The sequence below is a fragment of the Dromiciops gliroides genome, chromosome 6 (assembly GCF_019393635.1).
Source record: "Dromiciops gliroides isolate mDroGli1 chromosome 6, mDroGli1.pri, whole genome shotgun sequence".
Classification (NCBI taxonomy): domain Eukaryota; kingdom Metazoa; phylum Chordata; class Mammalia; order Microbiotheria; family Microbiotheriidae; genus Dromiciops; species Dromiciops gliroides.
Window position 1 is genome coordinate 85,697,881 of NC_057866.1, and position 14,157 is coordinate 85,712,037.

At 43.1% G+C, this 14,157-nt stretch overlaps 1 protein-coding gene across 1 annotated transcript in view; it reads left to right on the top strand.

Annotated features, from left to right (window-relative positions):
* The window catches only part of NSG1 (neuronal vesicle trafficking associated 1), a 34,511-nt gene that overhangs the window by 16,046 nt on the left and 4,308 nt on the right, over positions 1–14,157 (top strand). Inside the window, 1 exon segment of the mRNA XM_043970263.1 lies at positions 8,823–8,933. Coding sequence (XP_043826198.1) covers positions 8,823–8,933 — 111 coding nt within the window.

The window sequence follows — 14,157 nt, forward strand, 5'->3', positions numbered from 1 at the left end:
AGGTGCAGACTCTTTCCTTTATTTTAGCTAAGAGAACAACACACTACATTCATCTGATTGCTCGTCTGGTCCTTTCATTTTCTTCCCTCCCTCCCTCTCTTTCTTTCTTTCCTTTTTCTTTTTCTTTTTTTTTGGCAGGGCAATGAGGATATTAAGTGACTTGCCCAGGGTCACACAGCTAGTACGTGTCAAGTGGCTGAGGTAGGATTTGAACTCAGGTCCTCCTAAATGCAAGGCCGGTGCTTTATCCATGTGCCATCTAGCTGCCCCCTTTCATTTTCTAAATGAGGGAGCTTAGAACCAGAGAGGCAAATTGCCCAGGGCTACACAGTGCCATCTAGCTGCCCCCTTTCATTTTTTTTTTTTTGCGGGGCAATGGGGGTTAAGTGACTTGCCCAGGGTCACACAGCTAGTAAGTGTCAAGTGTCTGAGGCTGGATTTGAACTCAGGTACTCCTGAATCCAAGGCCGATGCTTTATTCACTGCGCCACCTAGCTGCCCCCCCTTTCATTTTCTAAATGAGGGAGCTTAGAACCAGAGAGGCAAATTGCCCAGGGCTACACAGTGCGTCTTCTTAGTCCTCCCTCCCCCAAGGGAACATAGTTACTGAGGTACCCAAAAGACCTTCGGCTGCCTGACGACATGGAACCTGAGGATGGTGTTATAGTGAGTGAGCCTCTAGAGTATTTTAGTTAGGAAATTACCGGGGACTCTTTCCATTTTGTGTAAACATTAGCATTCTCTCATATTCTGGGATGACGTTGGAACATGAAGACAGCAAAAGCTAAGCCCGGAGAACTCTGCAAAATTTTTGGTGTCATATTAATTTGGAATATGTAGCAAACTCTTGAGGGAAAAAGACATTTTCTCCCGGAATTCAACAGAATGAAAAGTCATTGACTTCTGGAGGAAACACTTGTCTGGATCTGTGATTCCATTGATGCATTTCCTCCACTGCTTCCCCCATGATTCTTGTCCTTATCTTTGTAGGAATCTTCCACAGAGACTTTACCCATCTGTTCCTTTGACTATTCCTTGGTCTCTAGGGCCAGAGGCTGGCTGTCCATCCCGTATGCCATGCTTGATACATGACCGGCCCCCCCTCCTGTTTTTCTGGTCACATATACGTCCTTAGCAATTGTCTTTCAGACCACTTTTCTCATGCCAGTCATCCCTAGTAATATGCTTCAGCGTAGAAGGAAATGCCTTGTTGGAAACAAAGTGATTACTTACAAAAGCAGCATGGTTTACAAGTCTTTATCTTTGACATCAGTGTATGTCTGAAGGAGCAGGAGCTTGAAGCTCAGACCAGATGGTACAAGCCATGCACTATAAAGTCAGAAGCAGTTGCTTAAATGTCTCTGGCGATTGTGGGAAGAACAATAAAAAAGGCTCTGATAGGATGCTTCCCTTCTCATACAGGGCCAGTTTTACTTGAGAAGCCTGAGGGTCCAAGAGGGACTTTTCTCACAAATGAATTTCAACTTTTGTTCAGTTTAGAACCTACAGTGGTGTAACATAACAGCAGCTCTGTGTTTACTGGCTGATGGATGACCTGATTTCAAATCTATCCTCAGACACTTACTAGCTGTGTGACACTGGGTGAGTCACTTTACCTCTCTGCCTCAGTTTCCTCAACTATAAAAATCAGGATAATAATAACACCTACATGATAGTGTTGTTGTAAAGAGATAAGATTTGTAAAGCACTTCGTACAACACCAGGTTCACATTACGTGTTTAATAAATGCTTGCTTCCTCCCTTGTCAGCCTCTGGATTTTGTCCTAAACTCTTGGTAACCCCATTGCTCCTAGGCACTCTTAAGTTGAATAAGGACTATTTCAGCTATTTTCCCCTAAGTCCTCCTTGCTATATTCTTTTTTTTTTTTTTGTGGAGCAATGAGGGTTAAGCGACTTGCCCAAGGTCACACAGCTGGTAAGTGTCAAGTATCTGGTGTCAGATTTGAACTCGGGTCCTCCTGAATTCAAGGCCAGTGCTTTATCCACGGTGCCACCTAGCTGCCCCCCTCCTTGCTATATTCTAATGAAATTGGACTCCAGCCTCCCCTATCCACAGTGGGATGGGGGATAGCATCTCTGCTTTCTTGTGCCTTTGTGCACACTACTCCCAGGGTCTGGGATGCATTGCCTAGAATGCTGCCCCCTATTTTTACCTGCTGGACTTCTCTCAAGGACCAGCTCAAATGTTTATTTGGCTGTAATAAGTTATTTCATAGCAATACATGCTCTTATGCATTTACTATATTTTAATTTGTATTATGGTTACAAATGTATAACATCAGAGCGTTGATGCCTTGAAGACAGGGATGATGTTATATTCATCTTGGTGTCCTCCCACCTCCCGAACCATGATTCACACAGTGTACCAAATACAGTAGGCACTTAATATATGCTTGTTGAGTAAGTGAAGGGAACATGGGAGTCCTGTCAAGATGGAAAGCACTGGTCTGGCACACAGCCCACTCTGAAGGCTCACTGTAGAGAAAGTTATAAACTAGAAGTGCTAACTATTCTATGCAGCAGCAACACAAATAGAATGCTTAGCTGAAGCAGAATGTTCAGTTGGTCAGTAAACATTTATTAAGTGTGTCAGAAACTATGCTAAGTGCTGGGGATACAAAAAGAGGCAAAAACAGTCCCTGCCCTCAACGAGCTTGCCATTGAACAGGGGAGAAAACAAGCAAACTAATATATATATATAAACAGGTTCTGTTCAGGATCAAGAGGAAATGAGAGAGGGAGGGCCCTACAATTAAGAGAGGTTGAGGTGGCACACACCCAGTGGGACGTACCTGGCTGCTTGACTACATGATCATCACATCCTTATACTAACCTTCAGGTTCTCCCACAATCCACCAAGATACGCCTTTTCCTACCTCTTCATCTCCTTTAACTTTATAATATCCAGTGCCCTGCAGTTTTCATCAAGCAAACGTTAATTCCTACTACACACAGTAGATGGTACTTCAAAATATAAAAAGTCTTCCAAGAGATTTCAGGATCTCAATCATTTCTTATCCACGGCACCTGTATGGGAGGATAGTACAAATCTCATTGTCCCCATTTGATAGATGAAGAAACTCCGGTTGAAAGAAGGCGAGTGACTTGAACAAAGAACCAGCATCAGATGTAGGCTCGGGTCCTGGTTTGTTTACTCCCAAGGCTGTGTGTGATTTTGGATAAGTCACTTCTCTCTGGGTCTCAGTTTCCTTGGGTGAAAAATGATGTGGGGTTGTTCCATTTAGATGGCGTCCTTTTGTTCAAAATGGCAGAACCATATATTTGAATCCAGGTGGAACTCCTCCATGCATATTAGAATGGAGGTCCTTGAGGGTGGGAACCATGTTTTGGCCTTTTGCAAAACACTTGTACTTTCTACTCTGTACTAGCTGTGTGACCTTGGGTGAGTCCTTTCCTCCCTCTGGGCCTTTGCTTCTCTGTAAGATGAGGAAGTGTGACTGACTAGGATCTCAGAGCCCTTCAATCTCATCCTTTCTCTTTCCTTAGTAGCACTGAGCCTCACCAGTAGCCTCTTGGATCCTTCCTGCTGGGGATTCTCAGGCTGTATCATTCAGGGGTAATTTCCTTTTCCCTTTCCTTTGCTCCCAGACTGACTATTTCTGGATTGTGTCTGGAAGGTGGAGGTGGGGAGTGGGAGCTTTCATACATAGCTACAGAAATCATGTCTTTCCTTTGTTTCTGTATCTGTCCTGGCTCCAAGCGATTGGCCAGTGGAAGCATGAGAGGCCACTGTCTTCCATATTCCAACTCATGCTGAGGGTCTCTCGCTGTTCTACAGACATTACAACCTCAAGCATCTGTGTCATTATCCTTTAGTTTTGACCTTTCTCCTAAATTCAAGCCGAGTCTCATTCTGATACCTGAAACTATATGTTTTTTTGTTTTTTGTTTTGTGAGGCAATTGGGGTTAAGTGACTTGCCCAGGGTCACACAACTAGTAAGTGTCAAGTGTCTGAGGCCAGGTTTGAACTCAGGTCCTCCTGACTCCAGGGCTGGTGCTCTACCCATTGTGACACCTAGCTGCCCCTAATACTATGTTTATAGCCATCTTTGGTGTTCCTCCTACGCCCACTCCTATTCTTCATATCCAGTCAATCAGTCAGCAAGAATCATGGGATTTAGAGCCAGAACAGACCTTAAAGATAATGTAGTTCAGCCTCTCATTTCACAAATGAGGAAACTGAGAAGTGAAGGGACTAGCCCTTGGTTACACAAGAAATAGGGAGCAGATTCTGGGACTATGAATCCAAGTGGTCTTTACAAGTCCCATCCATTTTCCCTTTGAAATGCCTGCTCTCTCCCTCTCCTCCTTTCTATGTCCACTGCAACTACCCTCCTGTGGCCTTTTCTCTCCTACCTTAAGCCTGGCCTACCCACAAATCATGATCTCATTCACCCCCACCCCAGCCCCCATCTTCTTGGTGTCCCTTAGATAGGATGTGTGTGCTTCTCCTTGATCTCGCCTCACTACCTGGCCTAATGCCTTCTCTCTCAGCCGAATCATAGATTCTCTGAGTTCTCCCAACCAGAATTCCTGTGGTCCAACTCCCTACCTGAGGCATGAATCTCTTCTCTAACCCAATCCCGACATCTAGCCTCTGCTAGAATAACTGCAGTGACCCAGGGAGCTTAGCGGCCCGGGCCGTTCCATTTCCAAATAGCCCTGACTTCTATTAAGCATGCAGAGTTGGCACTCAACGATTTGTTTCTAGGTCGGAAAATAAGCACTCAGTAGAGGCTTTTGAAAATGAAAATATTGTACCTTTAGGTGATGATAAGCACAGGAAGGTGGCTTAAACCAACCATATTATTAAAGACAAATAAACAAACCACTGAGACAGGCTGAAGCTTTATGTAAAAAGACCAAGCAGACAATGACAATGCTCCTGTTAGAAATGATGAGTGATTGGTGCACCAGCAGGAAGTCCTGGCTGATGGGGCCTTAGGCTTCTGTGAGGGCCAAAGAAATGAAGAGGGAAGGAGAGCCCCAATAAGGACAAGCTGCACTTGATCAGCTGTGTTACAGTTTGAGCCAAACTTGTCCTGGGAGATAGGATACTGCTCAAAAATGTCTTTGTAATGCCCTGAGCAAATCCTATAAATCTCAAAAGGTGAGTTTGTAATTCTGTGCACGAACAATTCCAGTGGTCAGATTTATAGAATATCTACTAGTGATGCCAAAGGGGCCTGGGAGGTCACGTAGGCCAAATATCCTCATTCTACAAGTAAGGAAACTGAGGCCTGGTGTAGTGAGCTGCTGAAGGTCACGTGACATAGTGGCAGATTCCAGGTCTTGTGATAAGAAGTGCTCTTTCCATGAAAATAAGTTGTCTCAGATTCCATATGGGTGTGTTTAGTAGCTCCTAAATGAAGCCTACTATGTGTCTAGAGTGCCCTATGCCAAGTTTTTGTTGTTGCTGTTAAGTCATGCCTGACTCTCTGTGACCCCATTTGGGAAGGAAGGGAGGGAGGGAAGGAAGGAAGGAGGGAGGGAAGCAAGGAAGGAAGGAAAGAAGGAAGAAAGAGGGAGGGAAGGAAGGAAAGAAGGAAGGACTGACTTATTAAGCACCTACTATGTGCCAGACACTTTGTTAAGCTCTTTACAAATATTACCTCATTTAGACAAGGAGATGGGAGGTGGGGTGTTGTATGTGAGGAAGAACAAGTAGAGAAGATTGGCACTGAGTGGGAGGTTGGAATAACTACTTTCAAGGTAAGTTCCAATTCTAAAGTTTCATGATTGGCATTTGGAAAAATCACTGGGCAATGGGAAAGGACATATTTTAAAAGTGTTCAGAGACCAAAGGGACCGTGCCCCTTACAGTTAGAGCCGCAATTATTGAAGGGCCAAATATGGCCTTTAGGAGCTGATCCATTTTGTAGCCAAGGCCAACGATCTGCCACTGCAAACACATGAGGACGATGGCTCCATCTCCACTTAGCTTCTCTTTGGTAGAGTCTGACGTCCAGCTCTGCATAACCTTCCCTATAAATAAGCCTTCCCTTTTCCTGAGCTCCTCTTCCTGTTTCTGTATATTCTTCTGTCCTCAGGGAACAGAGTCCTTTGTCTTCTACCAGCGGTTAATGATTTATTTTCTCGGATAGATTTCCTAAGTCAATGTGACTTAATACTGTTTCCAGACAGGATAAATAATTAAATAATTGTGTCAAGTACTGGTGATTCTAAAAGTTAGGGCACTCCAAGACAGCAGAGTCGGGCCTGTTCAGGCATCTAAAAAATTGTATATGGCTGGAATCTGATTACTAGACATGGAAGAGACTTACATCCTTTCTAGTCCAGTCTCCTTGATTTGACAGAGAAGGAAACAGAGGCCATGAAAGACAAAGTGATTTGCCTATTAAGCAGCAAAGCCATCCCTAATGAATAACAGCAGCTAACATTTATATAGAACCTACTATGTTCCAGGCACTGTGATAAACACTTTACCAATATTTTGTCCTCATAACAACCTTGAGAGGTAGGTGATATTGTTATTCACACTTTACAGATGAGGAAACTGAGACAAACAGGGTTAAGTGACTTGCCCAGAGTCACAAAGCTAGTAAGTGTCTGAGGTCAGATTTGAACTCAGGTCCTCTTGACTTTAGGCTCAACACTTTATCCACTGCACCACCTACATGCCCGATTGAATTTGGGTTTTAGGTTTCCTTGGTTCAGTGCTTTTTCTAACATGACTTACTCCCTTATCTCATTTGATGCTCAAGGCACAAAGAAGGAAAACATCTGGCACATTTGAGAAGACCACTGGTGTTACCTTTGGTGTTCTAGCCTGATCTTGTTTGTTTGGTTTGGTTTTTTTTTTTTTTTTTGGTGAGGCATTTGAGGTTAAGTGACTTGCCCAAGGTCACACAGCTAGGTAAGTGTCAAGTGTCTGAGGCTGGATCTGAACTCAGGTCCTTCTGAATCCAGGCCGGTGCTTTATCCACTGTGCCACCTAGCTGCCCCTCTAGCCTGATTTTTTTTTTTTTTTGGGTGAGGCAGTTGGGGTTAAGTGACTTGCCCAGGGTCACACAGCTAGTAAGTGTTAAGTGTTTGATTCCGGATTTGAACTCAGGTCCTCCTGAATCCAGGGCCGGTGCTCTATCTCCTGTGCCACCTAGCTGCCCCTAGCCTGATTTTTAATCCCAGATTTCATGTTTCTGTGGCAAATGTTTTGGGCAGCTGTCTGTTGAATTTCTGGGGCCAGTGACATCGCCCCCTGCTGACCACTTGATTAATTGCACCTGGGGATGATGCTTATGCTGCAGGGATGGAGGGGGAGGAAAAATTGGATTCTAATTATATGATTAAGTTCCTTGAGACATTTTGAGAGAAAGGGGTGACTAAGATGGCCTTTTTAAGGTAATATATTATCTAAGAGGCAGCAGGGTTTGGAAGAATGAGCTCTGAACTGGGCGTCAGGTGCGCTGAATTTTGATCCTAGCTTTGCTACTCTGAAACCATTGAGCATATTCCTTCCCATCCTTGGATTTGGGGTACCTATACTGAGTATGTAACATTAATATGGGAAATAGGCTACATTATATTTAAGGTTCATGACTCTCTGAAAACCTGTGTTAAGGAATACTTCAAAACATCTGTTATATAATCAGTTTAGGCACCAATTTCAACCCCTTAGTAGGATTCATGAGTTGCTGTAATCAACAAAATTCATTACCTTGTGTCCAATCCTTGGGTGATGAGCCTCTGCCATCATAGTTAGACTTGTTCTTGGATGACAGACAGTTTTTCACCAGGCTTATATGCAAAGCCTTTTCTTTCTTTCTTTTTTGTTTTTTTTACAGGGCAATGAAGTGACTTGCCCAGGTTCACATAGCTAGTAAGTGTCAAGTGTCTGAGGTCAGATTTGAACTCAGGTCCTCCTGAATCCAGGACCGGTGCTTTATCCACTATGTCACCTAGCTGCCCCTATGCAAAGCCTTTTCAACTTGGAAGGCCCTGCCAATCAATACTTAGACTTAATTTGCACAGCTTTCAAGGATGTGGGGCCACCTCCATGTTACAATGAGACTTCAGAGGGAGTCTTTTAAGATATAGATGCACATACACATAAAAAAATGAAAAAAAGGTAAAACAAGATATAGATGCACACCTATTCATTCAGCATCTTTCTTTAAACTTTTCATGGTTTTCATAGTTGCTGTAGTTGAATTGTTATATGTCTTTGGGTTGGATTCTTGGCTATTGTTTGAGTTGCTCAAAGTTTTAAGCTAGACAGCCTGCCTAAATTCTGCTTTAAGCCACAGTGTCCTTTCTGAGCCACGGTGAGAAAAGAGCTTTATAAACCTCAAAATACTCTACAAATGTGAGTTATTATTACCAGTCACAATAATCACTTAAATTGTATTCTGCTTTAGAATGTAGAGAGTTTTCCCATCCCTTATTTCATTCAGCATTCAAAAGCCATGTAGGACAGGTAGAACAAGTATTATCCAAATTCTATAGATAGGGGAAATGAGTCTCAGAGGTTGAAGCCTGCCCAAGGTCACATAATAAATGAAGGCTCCTAACTTCTACCAAAATGATCTGCCTGTCTACTCTCTCATGCTGCTTGCCAGATGATAGAAGCCGTCAGGCAGACTGGAAGAACGCTCAACAGCGATTTTGAGGAGGAAATTCCAGTTGAGGTACTTTACAACTCTGTGACGAGATCCTAGGATGCCTTATTGCAGCTCTTGACATTAGTGAGAGTCAAGCAGGAAATGCATAAGCCCAAATAACAAATGTCCTCTTCTCATCATCTTGTTTCTCTTTGCAGGTGACAGTTCTGGTCCTGTTTGCCTTGGCATTCCTGACCTGTGTTGTTTTTCTGGTGGTCTACAAGGTTTACAAGTATGATCATACTTGTCCGGAAGGATTTGTTTTTAAGGTAAAGCAGTGTGTCGCCCATGAGGCACAGGGGAGTCATTATCATGTTGGTCCATATAGGCTCTCTTCTCCAAATCTGTTCTGTATAAAACCCAAGTTCAGCCAATGATCAGTATTGTTTTTCAATTTAAGCATATGTATTTTTCCTTTTGAAGAAGAGATACGATTGTGGGGATTGTTCCCCATTTGGGGGATGAGCCCATACCAATAAGCTCTTCTCCTTTTCTTATTTGTGTTTTGGGGAATCCCTTGTTACTTTGATACATTCAGACTACACTAATGTCAAAATCTGGAATACAAGCTCTTTGAAGGCAGGGGCTGTTTATTTTTGTTTTGCTATCACTAGAGCTTAGCACAAATAGCCGTTAATGAATGTTTGTTAGATAAATTCTCAAACCATGGTTGAAAGAGCATGTAAATTGAATGTTGGGGCTAATTGAAATAAATCATTTAGATTCAGTACTTGTTTGAAATATAGAAATGTGCATTAGACTAAGATACAGAAGACCTCAAATTCTAATTCCATCTTTGCCACTGGGACCTTGGCTAAATAACTCCCCTCTAGGCCTTATATTCCTTATCTAGCAAATGAAGGGGTTGGAGAAGAGCGTAGGATTTTAGGAACAGGAAGGGGCCTTGGAGAAAATCTGGTCCAACTTTCTCATTTACAAACAAAGAAATAGAGGCCCAAAGAGAGGAAGTGATTTGAGTGGGATCATGTGTGTAATAAGTATTAGAGGTGGGGTTTGAACCCAGTTTTCTCAAGTTTCTTTTAGCTCTAAGACTCTGTACCCAGTATTCTAAGGATAATATACAGTTCTAATTTAATTGAACAAAAATTTATCAGGTGCCTATTATGTGCAGTGCTAGGGACACAACTATGAAACAAATCCTTGTCTTTAAAGAGCTTACAATTTTGTAACAATTGTGAAATAAGGATATCATAAATTTGTATAGTCTTTTATGATTCTCAAAATATTTTCATGTCCATTATTTCACTTGATCCTTGTAACAGCCTTTGAGATAGAGAGGTGAAATATTCCCTTTTTACAGATGAAAAACAAAGGCTAGGAGAAGTTTAATAATAACTAACTAACTGACATTTATGTGGCACTCTAAAGTTAGCAAAGTGATTTACATACATTATCTCATTTGAACCTCATGATAACCCTGATCAGCACAATCTCTAATTTATAGATGAAGAAGCTGAGACTCAGAGTGGGAGTTTACTTGTTCATTAAGTATTAGAAGTAGGATGAGAACCCAAGTCTTCCTAACTCCAATTATTTGGCCAAGGTCACATGGTTAATAAATGACAGAGAAGAGACTTAAACCCAAATCTAACTGTAAATTAGAAAGGCATTAGATCTCAACGGCCAGCCATGATCACTATTAGGGGAGATTACGTGCAGGTTAATAATGCCCGTCTTTTTTCAGTGTAGTGTGTATGCACAAATCAAAGGAGCTTTCACACAAATTTCTTTCATATGTTCTTGAGCTGAGTTATAAATGAGTTATAAATATATTTTAAGAGGAAAACCTGAAATATGAGCTAGGTAAGAAAACTAGGTCTTCGGATTTTTTTCGAACTGAAAATGTATGGCACAGAAGAGGGACAGATGGCTAGAGCTGTAGGCATTCTTGGGATAACTGTTTAGTCAGAAAAGCTTTATTGAGTATTTCAGTATGCTGGGGCATAGAGGATGCAAAAAAATTTTAAGACATGGTTGTCTTCCCATCAACAAATGCCTTTGGCAGCAAAAGCGCAGCATGGGTTCTGAGGTCCTTTCTGAGAAGTGTAGTCACATCATTTGAGAGTTGGAAGAGATCTCAGTGGCCATCTGGTCTAACTCGTGCCCAGAAGGATTCCCTACCATTCTGTAAGTGCAAATAATTGTCTAGGCTCTACTTGAAGACCCCTCCTCTCAAGGCTGCCCCTTCTACTTTTGGACAGCTCTAAGTGGTAGCAACTATTTCCTGACACCAAGCCTAAATGAGCAGCTTTGCACCTTTCACTTGTTTTTCCTGGTTTTGCCTTCGGTTCCAAAGGAACATGTCTGGTCCCTCCACTATAGGACAGCCTTTTAGATAGTTGAACACAGACATCCTGTGGCTACTGAGTCCAGGCTAAACATGCCCAGATTCTTTGACCACTCTTCAGATGGCATGGGCTTTAGGCTCCTTAATATCCCAGATGCCCTCCTAGGGATATCCTTCACCTCACCGATGACCATCTTAAACTCTGGTGCCCCAAACTGAATGCAGGGTCCCAGATGAGGTCTGAAGAGTGCAGAGTACAGTGGGAGGCTGGGCACATCAAAGTGACTCACACTGAACTTGTGGTCCACTAAGACTCCCCCAAACCACCGTGTTGTTCTAATCATAGTTCCCCTACCTGGTACTTGTGGTGCTTATTCTTTGTACCGAGGGTAAGACTTTACATTTATCCCTATGGAATCCAAGTCTTCCCTACTCCCAAAACTAGTGGTCTATCTACTATACCATGCTGATTCTGAGAGGGTTAGGGAAAGGGGTGCTGTGAGAGTCTTGAGGAGATGAGGTTTGGAACAGGTATTCTGGTCAGTGGGGTAATCACTTAGGGAGTAGAAAGATAATTTTGTTGCAATGAAGACCCAGTTGAGATTAGGATAACAAATTTGTAGTGGACCTAGTCAGAATGTTTTTGTGATTTCTGGCTCCATTCAGTAGTATATAAGTAGGAACAAGGAAGACAGATAATGGGAGTGGTCCAGGGTCCAGGGGTTGGCAAGGTGTGAATGATGATAGGACAAAGATGTGGCGTGCTCCCAGGCATTTGGAAGCCCAATTCTGTGTGGCAAGAACAAACTGAGTCTGGTGGTATTATGAAAATCAAATGAAATAATCTATGTAGAGTTCTTTATAAATGATTACGTTCTAATATGAGATGTTGTTGAGGGCTACCGTTCTAATCCAGTTTGACTTTTCACCTTGAGCAAGTCACTTAACCTTAACCAGTCTGAATTTCCTCATCTCCAAATGAGGTTGACCTACATGACCTCTGGGCTTTCTTCCACCTCTAAATCTGCGATCCTGTCACTCATTCCATGATCTTCTCAATCCCCAGCTTTCCTTGCTTCAGCCTTTTTGTCTATTCTTGCCCTCACTTAATTCATTTAGATTCAACATGTATTTATGAAGGGCAAGCAAGGCACTGTGGCTTCTGGGGTATGAAGATCAAAAAAAGATTAAAAAAAAAACTGGGGCAACTAGGTGGCGCAGTGGATAAAGCACCAGCCCTGGAATCAGGAGGACCTGAGTTCAAATCCGGCCTCAGACACTTGACACTTACTAGCTGTGTGACCCTGGGCAAGTCACTTAACCCTCACTGCCCCACCAAAAAAAATTTTTTTAATTAAAAAAATAAATTTAATTGGGAGTGGGAAGTAAATGCAAAATCACTGTATTTATTTACAATTAGAGAAGGTGGGGAGGAAGAGAGTCCTACCACCTTCAGAAGCAGCTTGATATAGTGGAAAGATTGCTGGCTTTAGGGCCAGAGGATCTGTGTTCAAATTCTGCCTGGAGTAACCTTGGGCAAGTGTCTGCACTTCTCAGGACCTCAGTTTATTCATCTGTAAAATGGAGGTTGGACTGAAAGATGGTCTCTAATATCCCTTCCAGCTCTGAATTTATGATCTTATAAATTCCACTTGTAAATTATTTCTGCCGAAGTCCTGGGAAATTTGGAGAGGCAAGATGGCACAGTGATAAGAGTCCCGGACTTCCTAGGCTCCAATCATTTGGAGACACTTCCTAGCTGTGTGATTCTGGGCACGTCATTTAACCTATTCAGGCCTCCAGTTCCTCATCTTCAAAATGAAGGGTCTGTACTAATTAGGATGGCCTAATCAGGTTTCTTTCAGCTCTGTCTGTGATGCTATGAAGTAGGGAGATCAGAAAGGGCTTCCTGGAGCCCCCAGCTGCACCTTAAGGAAAGTTCATGATTCTAAGAGGTGAGGATCAAAGGCATTTCAGTTATGGGGATCAGTGAGGGAGAGGACATGGAAAGAGGAAATGGATTCCTGGGTTCAGGGAACAGCAAGCAGGCCGGTTTGATTGGGACATAAGAGCATGTAAAGGGGCAGCTAGGTGGGGCAGTGGATAAAGCACCAGCCCTGGAGTCAGGAGGACCTGAGTTCAAATCCTGCCTCAGACACTTAACACTTAGTAGCTGCGTGACCCTAGGCAAGTCACTTAACCCCAATTGCCTCACCAAAAAAATAAAAAATAATTAAAAAAAAAAAGAGCATGTAAAGGGGAATGGTGGGAAATGCATCTGGAAAGGTCAGCTGGAGCCAGATTTTGAAGGAAGGGCTTGAAATGCCAAGCACAGAAAAACTGTAGCAGCTTGTCAAGGGAGTAGTGTGGTCAGACCTGTGCTTTATAAAGATGACTTTGGTCATTGTGGAGGAGGAATTGGAGAAGGGAAGGCTGGAATAAGACCAATCAGAAAGCTGTTGCAAATGTTGTCTTGAGGTGATAGGGGCCTAAAGTGAAGACAGGGAGTCTCCACAGGCCTTGCTTGTCAGCTGATTGGTTGGCAGAGGGAGCGGGGAGAGGACGTCGATTTTTGTATGTGTACCCCCGCCCCCCCCAAACTTCATGCAGTGGCCTCCCACTTATTAGACGTGTGTGGAATGTAAGAGCTAGGGATGATTCCAAGGCTTCAAACCTGGGGGAGTGGGAGAACGGTGGGGTCTAAAATAGCAAGAGGAAACCACTCCGGAGGAGGCAAGCTCTTGGACAACAGCCTGAGGGGATGGTGCAGTCTAAAGAAAGGACTTTTTCTGCTGGGGGAGTCTTGGACGTGTTTGATGGCTGTAAGGAAGGAATGACTCCTCAAACATGTCTTTCCTGTCACTTCTCAAATAATCTTTCTTAGGAAAAAAGTCTGGTCGTGTTGCCTCTCCTCCATGCAAGCCTCCCTTCCCCTTGCGTGTTGTCTCCCCTGCCCAGTAGGTTGCAAGCTCCTTGGGGGCAGGGCGTCAGCCTTTAGCAAAGTGCCTGGCACATAGTAGGCGCTTGATACATTTTTTTTCCTCTGCTCACAAAGTTCAGTGGTTCCTTGCTTGAACCAGTGCTGAAAGCCCTCCACAACCTGGCATTACTACTTACTACCTTTCTGTCTGGAGCTCACACAATCACCTAATGGGCATGTTATGGGTTCATTTAAAACTCCAATG